The sequence below is a fragment of the Lithobates pipiens genome, unplaced genomic scaffold (assembly GCF_037356315.1).
Source record: "Lithobates pipiens isolate NorthernLeopardFrog02 unplaced genomic scaffold, aLitPip1_a1.2 Scaffold_13, whole genome shotgun sequence".
NCBI classification, from domain to species: Eukaryota; Metazoa; Chordata; class Amphibia; order Anura; family Ranidae; genus Lithobates; species Lithobates pipiens.
In genome coordinates, this window is record NW_027507718.1 from 444,235,214 (window position 1) to 444,259,092 (window position 23,879).

Consider the following 23,879-nt stretch of genomic DNA (forward strand, 5'->3'; position numbering starts at 1 on the left):
AATTTTCTAGCACTGACTATACACAGTACAATATTAACATGTTTTACAAAAATGCTGCACATGCAATTGTAGGAAAAACAAGTCATACAAAGTATTACAAAATATACCTAAAACATGCACACGCTATATATCCTTCCTAGCAAATAGGCATGCACAACGTAGGTGACAGCCATATACTAAACCATTTCCAGACTTGGTTCTTCCTGGGGATGGAGTCTTCTTCTTATTCATGATCTCTCCAGACTGCTCCTTGCTCCATGGAGTCCTGCAAAACAACTACTGCTGTTTCTTTGTCTTGAGTACATGGTTGCGTTTCAAGTTCTTTTCCCTCCCCCTACTTCCTGCCAACATCATTCCCTTTCCTGAGCTTAAAGAACTAGTCTTACAAGTTCATTAGCATTAGGGAAATCGTAGCTTCTAAAAACAATGAATGGTAGCTGAAATGTACTATTCCAAATATGTATGTCATAAAAAAAAACACTAAAACAGCAATGCCCACACCAAATATAGCAGCATCAGTTATATTGACATAATTCTATGAATAATTTGTCTAACAGTGGGTTTGATAACTAGGAACACACACCTGTGCATTGCTAGTTCTATGATGCAGGGTTAATTAACATTCACACGACAAAGGGCATTTTACATGAGGGTTTAAAAAGATGTATTGCAGTCATAAAGGGGTTAAGCATGCTAAATAATGTATCTTGTAACACTTGCACCTCTAAAAAGAAATCACAGTACAAAGCAAAAGAAAGTGGGATTTCTGTCTGCAGAAATTTCTAAAAAAGACACTGAGCATGTGTTACAGGCAGAAATAGACTGAGAAAATCGATTGAAACAAAAGAAAACAGAAGAACATGATAACAAATAATGAAGCTGGTACTACTGAAAAAACTAAAGCCTATATATTGCAATAAAAAAAATGATCTCCAGCTAAATACATATTTTTACAGATACCTTCTGTTGTCCGATATCTGTGTGCAGCGGTCGGCAATGGTTAAACTTCAACGAAAAATAAAACTGGAAGTTGATTGGTTTCTATGCAGAGTTGCACCAGATATTGCACTCTCCAGTTTTAGTAAATCAACCTCTATATGTTTACAAATGTAGCATTTTTCTCCAATATGTCAGAAACCTTATACTGTATGTATATAATACTGTTTATTTTCTTATATAAGTATGTACTGTGCAGCAATCTAAACATCTATCCCATAGTATGTTTGAACCTGAAACTAATTCCTTAATGCTTAGCATGGCTACGTAGTTATTCAGGTTGAAAAATCACACAAGTCCATCTAGTTCAACCAAAAGAAAAAATAAATAAATAGATGACATCAATATACAGAATCCTATACACACAGCAGATGCAGAGGAAGGCAAAAAAAACTATGACACGTAGTCCAATTTGAGCTGGCTAGAACTAGTTTTTGATTAAATCTATTTCACATTTTTACACCTCTCCAAATGTGGAGGTTTAAGCTTTTTTCCTCCAGATGTAAAGAGTGCCCCTTTGTCCTCTGTGATGACCTTACAGTGAATAACTCAACACCTAGTTCAATATATGGGCCACTTATTTACTCAAGTTCATAATAATTGCCTCTTCTGAAGAGATAATATATACTGTTAATCTTTCTCCATAGCTGGGCTCCTCCATGTCTCTTATGAGTTTGGTTGCCCTTCTCTGCACGTTCTCCAGCTTCCCAATATCCTTTTTGTGGACTGGAGCCCAAAACTGAACTGCATATTCCAGATTCGGTCCTACTAATGATTTGTACAGGATCAAAAATTTTGATTTTCTCTTTGGAATCTAAGCCTCTTTTAATACAAGAAAGTATTTTTCTTGCATTAGAAATTGCAGATTGTCATTGCATGCTATTATCAAGTCTATGATTTACCAGAACACTCTGATCCTTTTGCACCATTGATTCTCCTTGTAGAATGTAGGATGAATGCATGTTTTTAGCCACAAGTGCATAACTTTACACTTATCAATATAAAACCTAATTTGCTACATAGTTGCCCAATTAAAGCAGAGTTCCACCCAAAAATGGAACTTCCGCTTTAAGCACTTCTTGCCCCCTTACATGCCACATTTGGCATGTCATTTTTTTGGGGGGGGAGTGGGGTCCTGCAGAGAGTCAGGGGTCCTGCAGCCTCATGGGACAATCAGCGGAGAATGAAAACTCCTCCTACAAGCCCTAACCAGATGCTGATGAGAAAAGGTATTTAGCAGTAGTGACAAGGACCCTTTAACGTTCTGCTCTACATTTGGTAGTGCACATTTTGAGTCACACTAACTCATTGAAAAATGTGGACTTTAAAGGGTTAATTTAATATAAAATGTATCACTCAGGCTTAACCCAACAACTTAACTTTAGACTTTAAAGTTAACGTTAAGCTTAATTCTTGACCCTAACCTTTATTTCACCTCTAACCCTAATCCCCTATTCTACATTTACGTGAAATTTGCATGGGGGAAAGAAAAAGGGTTACTTAATACCGATAGGTCCTTGAGAGATATATGAAATTGTAAGGTGGCCCAGCATCTACTAAAAACCTACAAATGGATTTTCCATTTAAAAAACTGAGATTTTATCAAAGGGATTCTGAATGATGCCAAAGGTTATTAGAAGTAAGAATGTTGAAGACACTGTTTACAAGTTTTAACTCCCCATTTTCCACATGAATGGTTGTGCTACTGTCCAGTGTTCAAAGCGGCTGAAGTCAGCGAATGATTATACTGGGTAAATGGAAGTCACTGAAGCTTTACCAAGTGTACGAGACATGTATTAAATCACTTTGGTCTTCCTCAACATATAAAAATAGAATTCCATTTCTAAATAGGAAAGAAGAAGGAAACAGAGAAAAATACAGTAATAATAAATGATAAAAAAAAGATATATTGAAAAGAAGCAAGAGTGACTTCAGCCATGGTATGAATTGATCCTGGCCTCACATTGCACTTGTTCCCCTAAATCTGCATGCATTGAAATAGGTTCCCTGCTCTGCTGAGTTTACAACTTCTGCTTAGGAAAACTTAAAGAGCCCAGGAGGTCAACTTAGTGAATATAGGGGGCCTCAGCTGGGACAGCTGACATGTCCAGAAGGCAGCATAATGGTTTAGTTTTGATTGTGTTACATAAAACATAGTAAAACTTTACCACAATGCATTGTAATTTGAGTATGCTTTGCGGTGCCATTTGTATTCAACGACAAGCCAACCCACTGTCCCAGTAGTGGGCAACACACCTGTGCTGCAGCAGACCACAGTTCACATGCTTTGCAAAGTCTTTTCCAATTTTCAATGTGTTAGTGTTACTAAACCCAGGACCCTGCATTCACTATACCTGGTCTCCCACAATACACAGAACATGGAAATGCAATTATTTTATTAAAAATATAGTGCTAAATACCTTTTCTCATCAGCAGTTTTGTGTCTGATTAAAGCTTGTAGGAAGAGTTTGCATTCTACTTTGTCTTATGAGTCTTCAGGGCCCCTGACCCTCTGTCTGAACAGTTCTGGTTGGTCTTGTGCCATTCACATGCACCCTCCCACTCCCAAAACTCTCTAGCAATACACACTAAACTGAGCATGTGCAGATTGACTCCAAAGGCTCTGTCTTACCAGGAGATGGTTAGGGGACAGTGGAAGAAGGAGAAAATCAGAGAAGACAGGATCAAACAGCCTTTTTACACACTGTGGGGGATTAACCCCTTAGGTTCAACAGTGAATATAACAATTATACTTTACTTTATAACAGACACATTTACTGTTGTGGATTTAGTACCACTTTAAGGTGTGCTAAAATTCATTAAAATTCGGAATGATATTGCACTTGCTTATGCAGAAAGCACTAATGTCACCTAGTCCATTCAATGCATTTGGTGTGGCCCCAGGATAAGTGGGGAGTGTGGTTCTTTTAAATGAACTTATTAAATTGATTAATGTCCTTTTTTATTTATTTTTTCTTCATGGGGGTGCTGGATCTTTAAGACTTTATCCAGCTCACCGTGCAGCTCCGCAGCAACAGACCATTTCAAATAGTGATCGATTGCTGGCTGCAATTATTCAGGAATAGAGCAGTATAGCAGTGATCTACTGCTGTGTGCATATGCTGAACAGAGCTACTTTGAATCTTTCTGAGCCACTTATCTAAAAGGAAGTGATGTGGCATCATTCTACTTCTGGTGTAGAAACCATGTGGAGGCATTAGTTAAATCGAAAAATGGAAAAATTGACTTTCCAGGCACCAATTATAGAAAAAATATATAAACTTTATTATACACATAATACAAGAAAAGACATTTAAAATATTGCAAATAAAATGCAAAGAAGACAATAACATTTATAATCTTTTATAGTAGTAACTACTATAAAAGATTATAAATGTTATTGATTGCTTTTTTCTCTCCTTTAGAATATTTATCAAGTTCCTGAAGAAGTGTTTTTCGCGAAACATGTAGAGCTTTTTTGTATGTGATAATTCAATACAGTGATACATATCTGTATGAATATGGTTCTGATTCTTATGATCCACATTAGAGAGGTTTAGTTATTGTTTGCAATATTTTAAATGTTTTTTCTTGTATTATGTGTATAATAAAGTTTATATTTTTTTCTATAATTGGTGCCTGGAAAGTACATTTTTCCATTTTTCGATTTAATTATTGATGTTTAGGACGTGGCACTGCACTACTTTAAACTCCCCCAGTTCCATCCTGTGTTGGAGTTTGGCAAACTCATTGATCCATGTGGAAGCGTTTTGCACTGTGTGGAAAATAATGTCGTCCACACAAAATATTGACACTTTGGACCCAATTTGGACATTTTCACTTAGGGGTGTACTCATTTGTTGCCAGCGGTTTAGACATTATTGGCTGTGTGTTGAGTTATTTTGAGGGGACGGCAAATTTACACTGTTATACAAGCTGTACACTCAATACTTTACATTGTAGCAAAGTGTAATTTCTTCAGTGTTGTCACATGAAAAGATATAACAAAATATTTACAAAAATGTGAGGGGTGTACTCACTTTTGTGAGATACTGTATATACTAGGGGTGCCCAACTAGTGGCCCGGGGGCCACATGTGGCCCACGGAGCCCTCTGAAGTGGCCCTCGACCTCCTGCTCTAAGATGGCAGGTTGGCAAGCCCAGATCACGGGTTGCCGACCTGTCATCCCAGAGCAGCCATTTTGTGAATGAAGCCACTGGTAGTGGAAGCAAGTGGCTGTGGAGCAGAGCCACATAAGCCAATGCTTCCTGTATAGTGCTCAATCCTGTCACAGGCAGAGTGATACCAAATGCACTCTGCCTGGGACAGCAACAGCCAGCGATACCGGAATGGAAGACGGTTATTAAAGGTAAGTTTACTACTAAATTCACAGTATATATGGATATATCTGTTTTGCAGTGATTACTGGGCTGCTTTCAAACTGATCCGCAGGTGCAGAGCAGCTGTGGGTTACCTGCATTGAGCCATAGATGTCTGTTATTACCTGAGGGTTTGTTGCACCTTCAGAAAGTGCGCCACACCTGCAGGATATAATAGAAGTTTACGGCAAAGTGCAGCTAACCTGAAGAAAATCCACAGGTTCACTGCGCTGCACCCGCAGTTTGGGCAAATCGCAGCGCATCAGTGTGAAAGCAGCCTTAGGCCCCTTTCACATGATTGGGCCGACCCAATCGGACTTACTATTCACCTCTATGGAGCAGCAGATGTAAAAACGGACTTGTGTCTGTTTACACCTGCCTACCTAAAAAAAGTAGAAAGGGATCTGCCCCTTCTGTCTGGGCAAATCGAATTGGATCAGAGGGCCCATAGAGTAGAGTGGACTGTGTCCGTGGACACGGACCTGTCATCCTCCGGCTCCACTCATTGTGGCCTGCGACCAGTTACCAATTCACTAAAGTGGCCCTCGCTTTTCAAAAGGTTGAGCACCCCTGGTATATTCCATAGTTTGTAGACTCTAACTTTCACACATACTAAATAATATGCACTGATCTTGGTTATTTTTTACCAAAGAAATGTAGTAGACTACATTTTGGCCCAAATTTATGAAGAAAGAGGAAAAAAAAAGAAAATGTAGTTTTTCTCAAAAAAAATTATTTTTTATTGTTTATATAGCAAAAAATGAAAAAAACCTAGCTGGAGCTGTGCTTTAGAGTGGAGCAAAGGTTCACTTTAAATACTTGCTTTTGTTTCTTTTTGTCTCTAGCTGTGTATTATTAGTCAAAGTGATGCTGGTATTGTGTGTCACAGCATAGTATAGCTTTGATGGAGTACTTCATTAAGGGAGGAGGCAAAAAATCAGCTTTACTAATAGTATTTACTTTCCTAACGACAGAGCAAGACTGGGCTGTATTTATCAATGTCTCTGCTATTCCGCCTGCAATATTGCTGTCATTTTTTCTGAAAAGGGATTTGAATATTTTATCACTTTAATTTCTTGCCAAATATTTCAGAGTTGAAGGAGAAGTAAACATTTCCAATCTGTTTTCCTAAAAGGGATAACATTTTGCTAAACTGTCATTTATTTAAACAAACCTGTTGAAAAACATTGGGGATTCAGAGCTGTGTTATTGGCTGTGTGCATGGAGACATTTACAATGAAAGAATTGCATGAAGTTGCAGACTGCGGATGAATGTTTGTTAATACAACAGCCACTCTTTCTTTAATATGTGCAAATAACTTTCCCAGCATGCTCAATGAAACAAATGTACCTCTATAATGGATAATGATTACACACATTTATTTTTAAATCAGGATCACTGATATTGAAACTGCCATATACAGGTGTTTGGAATCCTTGTAATCAGGATTTCTTCAAGAGCTCAACTCCAGCCAAAAGTTTTTTTTCCAGCCTGGATAGGGTAGGGAAAGGTTGGAAGCCTGTCAACTTTCTAATGCTATCTATGTTCTCAATTAGAAGATTTTTTCCTCACTCAGGCAGAACAGGTATTTAGAGAAACTCTCCCCCATCTGTCTATTTGACGGGTGACCAGTAGAATCTCTGTTACAATCTAGGATCCGGCTCGGAGGCCAATGACTGTAGCAGTAGAGAGGTTCACAAGTAGTCAGCAGGAAATATACCAGCAGATCCTCCTAACAGATGGCCTGAGGGGTGAAGTTTAGGTACTAGCCAGTATTGATCAGAGCTCCTGGGGGCGGAGAAGGGTTTTTCTGCATACTAGTACCAGGCCAAGGTCCTCTTGATCACTCCACCAAAAGGTGAGCAAGATGGGGTCCGGCAGCAGATATAGCAGGTATGGATCAAGCAGAAGCATAGTCAGCAAACAAGCCAAAGGTTGGTAACAAGTAGTAGCTGGATGGAATCAGGCAAAGCATAGTCAACAAGCAAGCCAAGAATAGATAATGAGTGATTGCAAAGATCAGGACAGCAACAAGTATGCAAAGGAGCAAGATCAGCTGGAGAGTGCACAATAATCTGGCAAACGGGAAATTAAGCAACATGAATTTAATGGAAAGAACAAAGGTTTCATTATAAAAGGTTCATTATAAACAAGATACAAAGCAAGATTGTCCAATAAATCAGGCAGTGAGCTGTCCAGCAACCCTGGTGGCACAGCAAAAAGAGCCTGTATCCTGTAAATTTTATTGGAATTTTTGTACAAAAATTCTGAAAAATGCTATCACTGAGTCAACCAAATTTCCTAAAAGATTTGTAAAGGCAGAAGGGTTTTTTTATCCAAATGCATTCTATACATTAAAATAAAATGCCTTCTGTGTGTAGCAGCCTCCCCAGCACCCCCTAATACTTACCTGAGCCATCTCTGTCCAGTGATGTCCACAAGTGCCTCGACTGTCCGGGACTCTCACTCCTGGTGGGTTGAGACACAGTAGCAGTGCCATTAGCTCCCATAGCTGTCAATGAAAGTCAGTTAGCCAATCAGGAGAGAGAGGGGGCAGGGCCGAACAGCAGCTTTGTGTCTGAATGGACACACGGGGCTGCAGCTCGGCTCGGGCTGTCCCCATAGCAAGCTGTTTTCTGTGGGGTCACTCGACAGTAGGTAGGAGACAGGAGAAGTGAAGAGGGACCCGAGAAGAGGAGGATCCAGGCTGCCCTGTGCAAAACCACTGCATAGAGCAGGTAAGTATAACATGTTTTAAAAAATAAATAAAACAAGACTTTACAATCACTTTAAGAAGCCCTTAAAATTTCACCCAAACCCTGCACTTTAATGGAATCCCAGGTGTATTATATTGCATACATTGCTTTTTCCACATTTACAGTTAGATTTTTATTTGTCTGAGAAAATTTTGCATACTTCTCCTCTGAATTTTCTCATCACTGTGGTCAAAAATATGTGACCCACTAGAAAATCAAATGAACAAAAATGAAAAATTTTTAACTAAATTCTAATGGTATATGGCCAGCTTAATTCTCTACACAGAAAAAGTACATTTTCTACTGGACTGACGGATGCTTAAGCTGGCCATACACTGATCAAAGCTGTTTAAATGTCAAAGGGACATGTTGTTGGAAAATGCTGCTGTCAGAATACAATGTCCTGGCGGAGGGTTGAGAATACTGGAAAACTGTTTGTTTTTGTTCTATGAAAATAAAGTAGCCATTTATAACCATTCACTTTCTGTACTAGGGACAAGTATTTCCTAAATAAGATTTGGACAGAGTAGTCAAAGATTAACTTGTCAGTTTATTTTTTGGTGCATATGTGCTATTGATATTTACTTCCTGTGCTGGACATGCAACAGGAATTGAGAGTCCCTTGCTCCCTTAGAATAATTCCCTTCTTCATTGTCATATGAACAGGTGTCCTTATTGGAAGATTAATATTCACCTCTTGCTCTAATGACAATTGAAAAATGTGGGATTTACCATCACTTTGGGGGAAAATGGAGAGGGTAAATCTCCCCAGGAGACACAGACAGCACTAAAAACCCAACAAGGCTTCTAATCCTTCCATCCTCTCTAAAACTAAAATAAAAAAAGGTTATGGTTAAACATACAATTTAATTGAATACAGACTGCATTTAAAACAGAGTTTCCAAGACTTCCACTCTTCATCCAAAAGTAAGAAAAAGAAAAATTGACTAGACCTGGGCTTAAAAAAAAGCAGTATGCATATCTGCAATGGAACAGTGCTGTCCACAGAAACCAATCAGTGTTCTGCTTTCAATTTCCTGCACTACAGAAAAACAGCTGGATTCTTATTGGCTGCCAGGTACAACACCTCCATAACACTACAGTGAATTTCATAAATTGTCTTAAATCAAGAACAAGGGAAGCATGATGTCTTTCAGCATGCCTTCATTCAATTATCAACCATGAGATGTGTCTTGCAGGGTACCTCTATGACAAAAACAGCACCAAATGTAACTTTAAGGAAAGACTCCTGAGACTCCTTCCATGCCTGGATGCCAAAACTTCACAAGAAACTCAAAGCAAGTTTCCTTTCTTTAATACCATATTCATAAAATACAATATGAATGTGCCTGTCTTTAAAGGAAGTTTTTAGCTGAATATAAAATAGTGTTATCTAAGTTGCTCTACTATGCATGTATCATTCCTGCTCTTCTGTAACATTTTCAGAGAACCATCCTAAATGCTTAATTTTTAACTGATCTTTCTTCACACAACTGCAGAAATGTCTTGTCTCTGTAGTAAGGATCTACGGCAATGTTTCCTTAACATATTATTAGAACTGATTGAAGGATAGCCCAAAAAGTCACATCAAATTGGTCTAGGCATTTAAGCCAGTCCATCCATATAAAATCATAAAATATAAAAATATTATTTTTCATATACTTTCTGTAAGTTATTTTTCAATGCTCTTCTTGGGAAATTTTGAAAAGAAAATGAAATGTAAGTGGTGCATAAATGTAAAACCCAACAGAATTTTAATTTTAGTGTATAATTATGTAAACTCTTTTTCATATGCCTTCATTTTATTATTAGTACATTATTCAATATTTGTATAGCATATTTCTCCCTGGGGACTCAAAACACTTTATCTGCTGTTGAGGCAGATGGTAAGACAGCCATCTTAGGTGCACTAGAAAATCATGCTAGGGCTATTTTTTTAGGCAGGGGTCATTTAACCTACCAGCTTGTTTTTGGAGTGTGGGAGAAAACCCACACAAGCACAGGAAGAACATGCAAATTCTATGCAGTTAATGTCCTGACCAGGACTCGCGTAAACTGAAATTCATTAAGGCTAACCACTAAGCCACTGTGCCATCCATATGGATTATAATAGATCCCATTTACCTTCAGTGGTAGCACAATGTTCTAAGCCCAAGCAGCAGCCTTCAGAGTGGAGTGCTGCACTGTGTGTGAGAGCTGTCTAACATCTTAGTGCTGCTGATCTCCTCCAGCATCTTCCTGTCTACATGCACTCATTTCAGTGTCTGCTGCACAATGTTGCTCTGAACTGGCTTCCTGAGAGTGTCATCAGTTGATCATGCCTGCCCAATATAAGTCGGGTTGGCTGCTTGCAGTCTCACCATTGGATCATGTTACAGGGTGACAATACAGGATGACATTTGGAAATGTTGTCACTCCAACTGTTACCATTGTGATTCCACATCCCGTGGTGGAGACTGTGAGCAGCTAACCTGAAGCAACTGAACAAGCACCTCCATGGCAGGATCACATGGTGTTTTTTTTTTTTTTTTTTGTAAAAGCTGCAGATTTAAACAAAAAGTAATACAAAGAAACTTTTTAAAATATGTTAGCATGTTAAAGCTTATACAAGTTTTCAAAAGGAATGGAACTCTGGAAGAAATCCAAAAAAAGGCAATGAAGGCAAAGAACTATCCACCAATGTTGCCTTTGGAACCCTTGCAGCAGATAATTTAATATTACTGGCTAAGGCTGGCCATACAGGGGGGTTGAACGAAAGAGGATGACTTTGTTCCCCCATCCACACCCTTAATGTGGATAGGGAAATCCCTCCTGCTGAGCAATTGTATTCTGACAACAGGGAGACTACATGGATCGAAAGTCAATACATTTATGGCTGGCTTTACCATGCCTATATGATGGTGGCCATCTTGGTAGAAGCAGGGTTTTCCCATGTCAGAGCCTCCAGGAGGAAGAGTGATTAGCACAATAATGGTATCACCAAATCTTACTCCAAATCTCCTGAGTCAGAGACAGCAGTGCCTTAGATCTCACATTACAAATATACGGCTGTGAGACTGTGGGTACAGGAGTACCTAAGCACATTTACATACCACTATTTTTCAGGAGGAATTCAGGACAAAATTTAGATTTTTCAGGGTACTGCTTAGCCATGTTCTCAAATGTTTCCTATAATTTAGCAAATCTTTACTTTTGGAATTGAGGTCCACATTCAGTGATTTAGTTTAGGTCTACTTTAATTAGAAAATTCTGACTTTTTAATATTTTGAGTTTTGCTGTGCTACTATGCCTTTGAGATGTGTAGTGTTTACTTTTTATGTCACATTTACTGACTAAAGTAAATAGTAGCAGTATTTACAAGGAGGGCAAAACATATTCTGCAAATCTGAAGCTATAATGAACAACAGACATCAAATGGAACAAAAGGTTTTTGGGGTCATTCAGTCTTATGACATAAGACATGAATTAATGAGCTCTGGTGCCAACATGTAGGGCTTCATTGATGGTACGAAAAGTCACAGCTCTCTGATGACATATAAACACCACCTGGCTTATCAGGCGCTCCAACTTATTTTAGGAAGTCTTAAACTGTCTGTTAGAACTGCTATATTCAGCATTGCAACAAATGACTTTTCTTGTCAGTGATCAGTGCACAAAGGTTTCTTGTCAAATATCTTGCTTCTCGACACCAACATACAACCAAGGGATTTAATGAAGATCTAAAAATATGGTTGGTATAACAGACATCCATTTAAACCAAATGCTTAAACCTGAACTCTAAGTAGATATAAAAGACAAAACTGTATGCAGCCTTGTAATCATTAATCTATCCTTAAATGTATTTTTTTTTTAAATGAAAGTAGTGTAAGCACCTGGATCTGACCTGGTATCAGTCTCTTACAATTCCAAAAAATCCCCAAAATATCCAAAAAAAGCTTTAATTTATTACAATGTAGACAACCCAAAACAGCAAAGTCAACCACAAATTAAGCATGATATACAAGTATGGAAACCAGGTCCTGACCATGTCCCTATTGTCATAATAATACTATAAATTTCAACCCACATTAAACCTAAGAAGCCTGTCCATGACCAGATCCGCCATGGTAAGCCCGGGTATATCCAGCCATGGATTCCAGAGTTTTTCATATTCTCCCGAGCACCCCCATGTTGATAAATAATCTTTTCCATCTGAAGCGTACTATCAACAGCAGAGGTCCACTCCTAACCATGGGAGGATTCTCAGACTCCCAGTGAAACATTATTAACTTGCGAGCAAAAAAAGAAAAAGTCCTAATAATTGCTTCTCTAGTGTAGTTTTCCCATTAAAATTCTTCCAGTAAATTAAACAGGCAAGGTTTGGGATCTAAAGGGAAAGATTTTCACTAACAGAAGTGAAATCAGCAGAGAGGACATATCCTACTGACTGTAAGTTATAACCTGTGTGCTGCTATTTTTGTTTGTGACCTTGAATGTACTTTGTCTTTAATAATTTATTGTATTAAAGTGGGAGTAAACTCCCATATATGATTTTTACCTAAAGGTAAGCCTATAATAGAGCTTACCTATAGGTACTGTAAATATCTCCTAAACAAACACCATTTATTTTAGAAGCATCCAGTGATGTCACTGGCGCATGCGCTCTGAAGGAACAGCATACCCGTAAACAGCGACTCCCATGCGCATGTGCAGGAGTGATGTAATTGCCAGCTCAGCCAATCAGATAGCCAAAGCCCTTGAACCCAGAAAGAAGACCGGGTGAAGATGGAAACGCCTTCAGTGGTGACAGTGCACCGCTGGAGGGCTTTGTTTTTAGGTAAGTCTGTCATAATGTGCTAGTATGCGATGCCACTTTACTACCACTTTACCCTAATGAAATCCTCTGGACAGCATGACCGGAGGAGGAAGGAGCTGTACTGTCAGCCAGCCAGACTTTTGCTTTGCACAGTCTGTGAATTCCACATAACAAGGAGCTTGCTGACAGGAGAAGAGCTCATCAGAGTGGTTTGGTGAAGACATTTTACTTAAAGCGGTAGTAAAGTTAACCTACAAAAAAAGGGTCCCCCTGCACGTTTAAGCCATAATGTGCTAGTATGCAACTGTATACTAGCACATTATGTATACTAACACTTATGCTGGCCATACACTATGCGAAAAATCATCTGCAATTTGGTAATTTAGACAGTTTGTCCGTTTTTCGGCCAGTTAATGGGCACAAAATCGATAATCGTTTTACAGCCGGAAAAAAACGAAGGACAAGTTTGGAAATTTTCTGCCGAACAAATGATAAATTGAAAGGTAAATGTATTTCCCGTCCGAACTGTTTGCACTAGGTATATGTAATAAAATGAACAAAAAACTATTCATTATGTCCACTGAAGGATTTATCAGTCATTACATGATGGCACTATCGTTTGCTATCACGGCCGAATGTTTGTTTTTCGAAAATGGGTTTGGCAGATTTTTCGTATAGTGTATGGCCAGCATTACCTTTCAAATGGACCCCTCCTGCTGCGCCCTGTAAACACTGACAGGAGTTCTTCTTCTGGTCTTCTTCTGGGTTCACGAGCTCCAGCCATCTAATTGGCCAGAGCCACAATGACATCAGTCCTATGGGAGCCCCAGGCACAGCACAGGGCTCTGAAGGAATGGCACGGGTATGCCTCTCCATCAGAGCGCATGCACCGGTGATGTTACCAGCTGCTATTTGCTGGAATATCTCCTAAACGTGCATTGTTTAGGAGATATTCATTTTACCTGCAGGTACGCTTTATTATAAGCTTACCTCTAGGTAAAAATGGCACAAAAGGGTTTACTACCACTTTGTTAAAATACTGTTTATTATGGTATTTATATTGATATTCTGTAAATTATATTGATGAGGAAAGTTTCAAGAAAGTGCATTCAGTTCTTGTGTAAAAACTCAAAAATTGATTTAATAATAAAATAGCAAAATATTACAAGAACAATATCAAAATGTAGAATACAAAAATATCATTAATGTATTATATTCTAACTTTCAGTCTAACTCCAGATATTGAAATACAACACCATCTCTATTCAAAACATTCCATGGGGATGGGCAAGAAGAGCATGTGAAACTATTTTAAGTATAGGATATAACTTCTTTAACATCTAAATCAAATACTACATAAATCAGTATGTATATTATATTCATTGAAACCTATTGTTCTTATTAATATCTTAATCAAGAAATATTGTAGTATAAAAAACGTATAATCTTAACTAAAACATCGTCTCCATCTGTGATGGGGGAGGTGAGGGAAACCAATGTAAGTCTCTTAATTACTAACACGTTTAGTTCTCCATAGGAATGTTTATGAAGCTTATATGTATACTTTTACAAGTATAAGAGTCTATATAATTTCACTTTATCCATACCCAGAAGATATAAATATATATATATATATATATATATATATATATATATATATATATATTAAACTCAATTATTCTGTAAAGATCTAATCCATTCATTCATTTGTTAATATTTGTTAATTGATGAATGTTAGATATTAGATTAGAGAAACTTTCTAACACACTTTTACTACATTGGGTAAAGAGAGATCACCAAATGTCTGTTGTTTGTCAGGTTTATCTGCAGCAAAGGACTGGTTGATTAAAATGACAAATATTTAGGCATTTAAAACAGTGCAAACATATACATGTGAACTGTAAATGTAGTTGTTTGCTGCATTTCTGCTTTAAGAAGCTTTTGCAAACTAGAAAAAAAAAAAAACAGAAAACTGCAAGTCAGTACTGAAAGTTGCTGAATATGCAAATTATGAACTCGCATATTTGCTTACAACCAACTAACAGAATAATCTGTCATTACACTTGGCAGTAAGACTGCGTGAGTTGAATTGTACTAATGCATAGAGAAACCTGCTAACTTTTAAAAGAACAGATGATGGAAAAATACAATTGGGCCTGGTTACAGACACTTATTAAGTGTTAGAGGTCTGTTGGAAATATTCACATTTATTCAATGAATCAAAAATATCAATCCATATTAAAGTAAATTGTGTAGTTGTTAAAGTGCTTACATACAGTGGGGGCGGAAAGTATTCAGACCCCTTACATTTTTTTCTCTTTGTTATATTGCAGCCATATTTCAGTTTTTCTTTTTTAATACATCTGCAAAAATGTCAACAATTCTGTGTTTTTCTGTCAATATGGGGTGTTGTGTGTACATTCATGAGGGAAAAAATGAACTTAAGTGATTTTAGCAAATGGCTGCAATATAAAAAAGAGTGACAAATTTAAGGGGGTCTGAATACTTTCCGTCCCCACTGTATATAGTACAGAATTCAATTTGAATGTGACCTTGACAAACTGATTTAAAGTTTACATGGGAGGACTATAGTAAGCAACTACAGGCAGCACGCTATCATAGGGCTACTTTTCAACTACCAGACCACTAAACAAGAGAGAGCCTTCAACCGTTTGTTGACTGTAGCCTCAAATATCCATAGTTGTAAATTCAGAACAGTTTATAATGCTTGCCCCTCTACCAATGTTGTCTTAAACTTTGGCACACTAATAAAGTATAGGAGAATAACCTTTCCAAGCTTCTGTTCTGCAAACTGATTGGGTGTTGTTCTTGAAGCCCATCCATGCTCTATGCGAATGCACTGCCAAAGAAGAAAGTCTGCACACGATGACCTCACTGGGCTCAGAAAGTTGTATTCAGTCATAAAAACACATAACTGGTCCCCACTTCAAGGCTGAAGTCTTCAAGAGGGGATGAGTTGCATTGTTTGTATGGCTGAAAAAAAAAACAGGCAATGAGTGCCCTATGGATAAAGCCCAGTTCCTTGTTGCCTATCCCTCATTTTTTGGAGCATCTCCTGCTGCCTTTATATATATATATATATATATATATATATATATATATATATATATATATATATATATATATATATATACTGTATATATATATATATATATATATATATATATATATATTATTTTTTTTTTTTTATTATTATTGATTTCAGTTGCTGCTGCATTTCTTTCCACCAGTATTCAGTCTGGTCACTTGATATCATGCCTTCCCTTTATCCTACTTGTGGGAAGGTCCTGAATGCTGCAGGTGCCACATATTAAGCTGTTACCCTCCTCTGCAGATTTCCCTGTCAGCCCAGGTTAGCTTCATGACATACCCCCAGGGGAGGGTACTCACAGGCAGTGAGTTGGATGTTGCTAGTTGTCATTTAAACAGGAAGAAAACTGGCATTGGATCACATAGCCCTGAGCCTGTTGGCAAGGGTAAGTACTGCAGCAAGAGATTTTTGTTTAAAGTAATAGAAAAACTATTTCTAACATTTTTTTTATTCAAAACTTAAATTACACATGCCTCCAAACAGTGCCCAATAGAGGAAAAAGCTCAGATACATATATAGCTACATCTCTTTAGCCCGTATATTCTTAAAACTGTAATTATTTAACCACTTGCCGACCAGCGCACAACGATGTACGTCGACAGAATAACACGGGCAGGCAAATAGGCGTACATGTACGTCCCTTTAAATTTGCCGCCCTGCCATCGGGAGCGCGCCGCCGGCGGTGCGCTCCCGCGCTGGTCGGGACCCCCGTGAGTCCGGTCGCGGGACCCGCGGACTTGATTGCCGCGAGCATCCCCGCGATCGTCTCACGGAGTGGCTGAATGGAGAAGTGCCGTTGTAAACAACATTTCTCCATTCTGCCTAGCAACTAGTGACGCTGATCTCTGCTCCATGTGATTGGAGCAGAGATCAGTGTTCACTAAATGAAAGCCCAACCCCCCCACAGTTAGTAACACACCCCTAGGAACACTTAACCCCTACACTGCCACCCACTGGTTAACCCCTTCACTGCCAGTGTCATTTACACAGGAATCACTGCATTTATATAGCAGTGATTACTGTATAAATGACAAAGGTCACAAAAATGTGTCAAAAATGTCCGATGGGTCCCCCACAATGTCGCAGTCACAATAAAAATCGCTGATCGCCGCCATTACTAGTAAAAAAAAAAAATAATAAAAAATTATTAATAAAAATGCTATAAAACGATCCCTATTTTGTAAACGCTATAACTTTTGCGCAAACCAATCAATAATCGCTTATTGCGATTTTTTTTACCAAAAATATGTAGAAGAATACGTATCAGCCTAAACTGAGGGAAAAAAATGTTTTTATATATATTTTTGGGGGATATTTATTATAACAAAAAGTAAAAAATAATGCGTTTTTTTCAAAATTGTCGCTCTATTTTTGCTTATAGCGCAAAAAATAAAAACCGCAGAGGTGATCAAATACCACCAAAAGAAAGCTCTATTTGTGGGAAAAAAAGGACGTCAATTTTGTTTGGGAGCCACGTCGCACGACCGCGCAATTGTCAGTTAAAGCGACGCAGTGCCGAATCGCAAAAAGTGGTCTGGTCTTTGACCAGCAAATTGGTCCGGTCTGAAAGTGGTTAAGTAGCACTCAACCGAAGTCCCATATCATGACGCAGCCCCATAACTCAAGAGCCTATTCACATTTGTTCATTTTCCTGCAGTAAAAAAAAATGAATGTTACACTTGGGTGGCTGCTCGAATCTATACACTGCAGTTTAATCTGCTTTTAAATGGTAACTACAAGTCTGGATTCACACCTATGCAATGCAGCAGCATGTAGTAAACATGAGTTACTGGTACAGTGGTAAATGGTTACATGGTACAGTGTTGCAGTGACAAAAATGCAGCAGAAATGCTTTAATACATGCAGTAAATTACATGCAATGCACCCCAACAAAATGGAAAATTAGGAAAGGCCCTAAGAGACCATCAACACCTACATCTTGTCATTACCATTCTCACTGCAATGAGGAACACACTCTAACGCTTTTTTAAAAGCACAAGAAATATTTATTTGATCTAATTCACTCACAAACATTGCTTCTCCATCCTAACTCCATATAAATATTCTTAATGGATCTATTACATTCCAGCAAACAGTGCATATTGATGAATATAGCTGACATTAAACTGCAATGAAGTTTTGTAATTATTAATAAAGAATGCCATTTTTTGGCTTATATCCCTCATTTTGTTCTGGCTATAAATTTACCCATTTTTTCCTTAATAGTATAATCTTCAACTTTTTGCAGTAGTTTATTTTCTATTTTCTGTGTATGAGTAGTAATAAACTGAAATCTGCTGCATTAACAGAGCCCCAGATAGACAACAAAGCACTTGTTAGGCAATAAATAACTTGCATGCACAGAAGTCTTTGGAATTTACCAGCATCAAGCACAGATATCCATCAAGTAGCGTGTAGCCCTATTGTCCCCAACACGGCAAATATCCTGTGCTATTATTTTGGCAGCAGAAATTCAGCCGCAATTCCCAGTGGCTTCATAGAGAAATATTTGTTTTGTTTCACCTTTGAATTATTTATGGATTTTGCTACTTCACTTGAATGGCTAGTTAGCTATTATAAAATACATTGCTTTGAGAATTGTGTGATTTTCTTTTTTTTTTGCTAGCAGTTCCAGATCAAAAGGATTACAAAACAAAACAGCTAATCAGTTAGTTGCCTGTGGACTGACACATTTATACCCATACATCCTACCTGTGTATTAAATAAAATACTTGTGTAAAACTATTAGAGGATACCTGACACATCAACTAATACCTGTTACAGCAGGGAGAGCTCATTCTGGAGCTCATGTGAAACACATGTGCAGCATTATACACTCTGTGTCACCTGTCCTGAAAATATCACTGCTGCAAGAATAGCGCAGTATTAGCATCAAGTGTTGGATCTGAGCGTGTCGTCAGGGCGTTGACTTCTTCCGTAAGGGGTGCTTACCCCTTACTGAAGAAGTCAATGCCCTGACGTCACATGTCTAGGGGGCAAAGCTTACACACTGACCTCACAACATGGCCATCTCGAAAAAGTGGATGTTTGCCATGCCTTTCAGTTTGCACAAGCTGATTGTGCTTCACTTGTAAGTGTACCTATTTGCCTTTCTATTATTAAATCGTTTTTAAACAGAGAACACTAGATGTTACCTTTCTTTTACATATATTATCCTATCAGCAAGATGATCAGGGTTTTTGGAACCTATTAAAGAGCCATTTATCCAAGGAGGTCTGTGATCAATAGTATGCCAGGTGTCATCATTTCCCCAGAGGGGATAACTGCTGATTTTTCTCTGATATGAGGTGAGCAGCCTGTGAAACTGGTGGTGGAGAGCATTCATCCTTATCTGCACTTTTGGTGAATCGATTTGTGGCAGGATTTTCTTCAATCAAACATTGTTTACACAAACTTTTGATATAAGATTTTATGTAGTAGTGGATTTGATCATTTTTATTAATGTTGTACATGTTTTAATTGATATATATTTAGTAGCGCAGCATTTATTTTCTTCAATCAGTCATCATAAATTTGCATGAGATATATTATATTGTTTTTTACACCGTTTATTATTCATGGATCATGTTATGTATGGTTTTAGTCATGTTAAGTCACCAAGTATTTCAGAATAATGTTTTGCCGCGTACAATTGCAAAGACTGGGTTTATAAGATTTGTTAATCATTATTTTCTGTTTTTATGTAGATTTTACACAGTATCCCAATTTTAATTTGGGATTGTATTAATGAATTTGGGTTGTACCATAAGTAATATGTTACACCAAACTTTTTTATCCAACCTCTATATTACAGCATTTATTATTTTGAAAAGCCTGTTAAAAGGAAACTTAGAGGTCAAAAAAAAACATTTGTGTGATTTAGCCAATCATTTTCTGCATATTAGATCATTTAACCGGCACCATGGCAGGCATGTATCCTTTAACTACCTACTGCTTTTAAAAGGCGTCCCTTTTTATCAATTCAGAAAGTTGGGAGGTATGTATTTGTTAATCTCAGAGATGACTGTCAATCCATTTATAAGGCAACAATCAAAGAATCAGCAGAGAAGGTCTATAACAGTAATTTTCTCCTGCTCTATGGCACTTTTGGCTACAGTACTTCTACATATCAACCTCACAAATTTTGCAGCAATCACAATAGAACCATGCAATTACAAACAGCACTAAATAATGTCTGATGTCAGACGTATGACTGCATCTACCAAAAAAATTTTTTTTTTATTCCAGCTGCCCAAATCTCATGCTGATATACTCGCATACTCACTATACACCCCATATATACCATTCACTAAATCATAAAGCATTTGTCATTTTTAAACACTGCAAGTCTTGGTATGATCTTTATTGCATTGGTCCAGCTTGACACATTGTAAGTATGCAAATCTTATATATGAGTGACTTCTATGGAAGGTGAGGATCATTGTAATAATCTGTAAAGAGCATGGCTGTGGGTAATAGATAAGGTGTCATGTTCTCCATGTTTCCCTACTCATTGGACACCAAGCAAGGGTCACCCTGGGGGGGGGGGTTCTTCTGGGCTACACTAGGCACTTTGAACAGGGTCACTTTTCGTACACATGAGGTACATTTACTGGAACAGACAACTGGTCTCTAATAAACTCTCTCGATGTATTATACATGACCATGGTCACTGATGCATTTAGGATGGACGCACAGAGTTCTTGCCTTCCCCATTTTTCATTTTGTTAGCCCTTGTACACACGGTCGGACATTCCGACGGAAAATGTCCGATCGGACCGTGTTGTCGGATAATCTGACCGTGTGTGGGCTCCATCGGACTGTTTCTGTAGGAATATCCGACCGACAACGTTTTAGAGCTGAGCTATAAAATTTTCCAACAACATGATCCGATCGGACTTTGTCCGATCGTTTGTAGAGAATTCCGATTGGACAAAGTTCCACGCATGCTCAGATCAAATTCCTAGACCAAAGTTATTGGCTACTAGCCTGAACGTAGTTCCGTCGTAACGAAATAACGTCATCACGTTATGAACGATCGGATTTTCCAACAACTTTGTCCGACCGTGTGTATGCAACACCAGTTTCGGACAAAATCCGTCTGACAAAATGTACAAGGGCTTAAAGTGATGTCATACCCCAATGTGCTTTAATTGACCCAAGCTGTAGACTATGTGTGACACCCCTTGAATAACTTCAGACCAGGCAGGACAACATTTAAAAGTTTTACTTAAGTAACTGAACATGAAGACATTCACAGGTAACAGTCCAATATAAAGTGCAGTCTTTGCCTAACATCCCTAGTTCCTAACTTCAGGCTTGTGGTAGCATACCTTCATAGGATGAGATTCCACATTTGACAGAAACCATAGGAGTTTTTTTCCGGGAGGACTGCAAGTCCCAGCAATCTCCCTTAATAGTGGCATAACCCTCAATGGCATAAAACTGGCAATTAAGACTCCGGAAACGGTGATGCATAAGACATCTCTCTAGCTCTAAGCCCCTTGAGTGTGGACCCCTGTCCCTTTTATAATACACAGAGCCAATGGGTCGGACCCAACCAAGCCTGCCAAACGGAAAACCCAGAAGCATAATTAGCCCTTCCCTTGCCAAGTGGGGCAGTGTTAACCTCTACCTACCTACAAGTTAGCACTACTATAGTGATTGCCGCAATCCATTCTGCATAGTGACATACTTGGCAATGCTGCCATTCACAGAACTCCTAGTATTTTTTTAATGAACACTAGGCACTCACTGTTTGGATGCACTGAGGATTGTGATGTCACCACCCAGCATCTTTACCTTGTCCAAGAGAACAGCTTGTATTCATTAAAAAATACAAGGCATTTTGTGAAGGGCTACAGTGCCAAGCAAGCAAATCCTTATGGTAACTATGCAGAAAAGAAGGACAAGGATCCTGTCAGGGCATCCTTTCTGGAAGCTGTCCGCTCAGCTAATTGACAGCTCCTATCTCTCCACGGTGACTCCCCTGTTGATGATATCCTGCTGATCAGTCCTGCCTACTTAAGCCTTTCAGTCCAGATGATCTCTGCCTTCCCCTTGGTCATGTCTCTAGATACACTCTCCTGTGTTCCTGTTAAAGACTTGCTTGGCTGATATTCCTTCTGGCTCCAGATCCTGTATGTTTTGACTATGTTTACGCTGTTTACCTTTTTTTATTATTATTAAACAAGTGTGATTTAACTGTACTTCTGTCGCAATCTGATTCATGGTTTCTGACAGATCCAGAAAATTGTGACAATCACTGTAGCAGCGGCAACTACTACAGTTATTGTCACCCTTCACAGTGGTCCTTCAAGTATAAGATTGTCATATTTACATTGTGCCAAGCAGGACCATTGTAACCATGCAATAAAGATCACATTGAGAATTATATAACTGTATGTGATGGAACCTAAATGCTCCAACATAATTGTATTATCTCAGTTCTCTAAAATGGGAAACTGCTTGTCATGTTTTAACAAAATATATTCAAACAAAATAATGAAAAACATAAGGGAAGAATTAAGATACACATTCATAATGAGCTATGTTTTCTAATGTTGCTATGAAGCCATGTGCCACCATTATCCACTTTCACATGGACTCAAGTGTATATTGATATAGGGATTGGTTTCAGAGTGGTTAGGGAGGTGGGTTGGTTGTATTGAGAACCCTTAACTATTCTTTCTAAAAATTCTTTAACCTAGTTTGGTAACACAGAAATACTGTACACTTGTTAAACTTTTCTATGTAAGGACTTTCAGGAACGCCTTTATTAAAAAGTTTTCTCTTTTGAACTAATAAAGGCACTCTAACTATTACATGGTTGTAAATGACTAATACAGCATCAAATCTCAGAGGATCTTTTTTTGCTGTTTAGTCCTTTGTAAAAAAAAAATTCTCTCAGTTCTCATACTTGAATCCCATTTGCCTTAATTTAATTTTAAAAATTTTGCTAATTATTCTACAGACAGTGTGGAAGATGAATTGGAGATGGCCACAGTGCGGCATCGCCCCGAGGCCCTCGAGTTGCTCGAAGCACAGACTAAATTCACAAAGAAGGAGCTCCAGATTCTCTACAGAGGATTCAAAAACGTGAGATGCTTTATTATTTTCATGATTAAATGTTTCTCAAATGAAGTAAGGTCATTAAATCTCCAAGGTCACAACAAATGAGGATGCATTGGTCTTGACAAACTGTGAGGAATTCACTTTCCTCAACCCTAAAATAGATCTAAAATGTACCTGGATAACAGCTAAAGCACTGTGTGTAAACAATTGCCATGTTTATTTATTTTATGAAATACAATTTTGACCTTTTTTTCATATTTTTTTGGTATCACAATGAGGATGATTTCCACCAGCTTCTTTCAGCCAATTTCTTTCTCCATGCATTGCAGCATTAGATGAACATTATTGCTTGGGCTGGCTTCCTGATGATATAACAATGGTGCACCTTATCTGCGCAGTGGGTGTTTGTATGGCGACTTGTCTCCACCAGGGGCACATGTGACTGGGTGAAAAAACAGAATCAACATTTTGTTACTGCATAACAGGGTGTGTCTGATCAATGACTTTAATGGCTTGAACACTGCCTATACTTTTAAAGAAACATGCTGATGGAAAGAGATTGAAAGCAGATTTTGCAACTAAAATGTAAGACCCGATTTTAAAATTTGTCCATGACTCTCAGTTGCTAAAACAATTTCAAGTTCAGTCTAAATCTATCACTCGTAGGGGAAAATTGTTAGATAATACACACACACACACCCCCTTGCCCTGGAATTAGGCTACAACACGTGGCTTTATCCTTCTTCTGGTAAGATCTGGGAAATG

At 38.2% G+C, this 23,879-nt stretch overlaps 1 protein-coding gene across 4 annotated transcripts in view; it reads left to right on the forward strand.

The window, feature by feature from the left end:
- Positions 1-23,879, forward strand: part of KCNIP4 (potassium voltage-gated channel interacting protein 4) — an 871,913-nt gene that overhangs the window by 695,654 nt on the left and 152,380 nt on the right. For 3 of the 4 annotated variants that reach the window (XM_077477713.1, XM_077477712.1, XM_077477711.1), the window contains exon 2: positions 23,014-23,138. In XM_077477713.1, the coding sequence (XP_077333839.1) occupies positions 23,014-23,138 (125 nt within the window). Of the gene's footprint in view, positions 1-9,337; positions 9,436-23,013; positions 23,139-23,879 lie in introns of those variants that run through there. The other variant, XM_077477714.1, reaches the window with a different exon arrangement.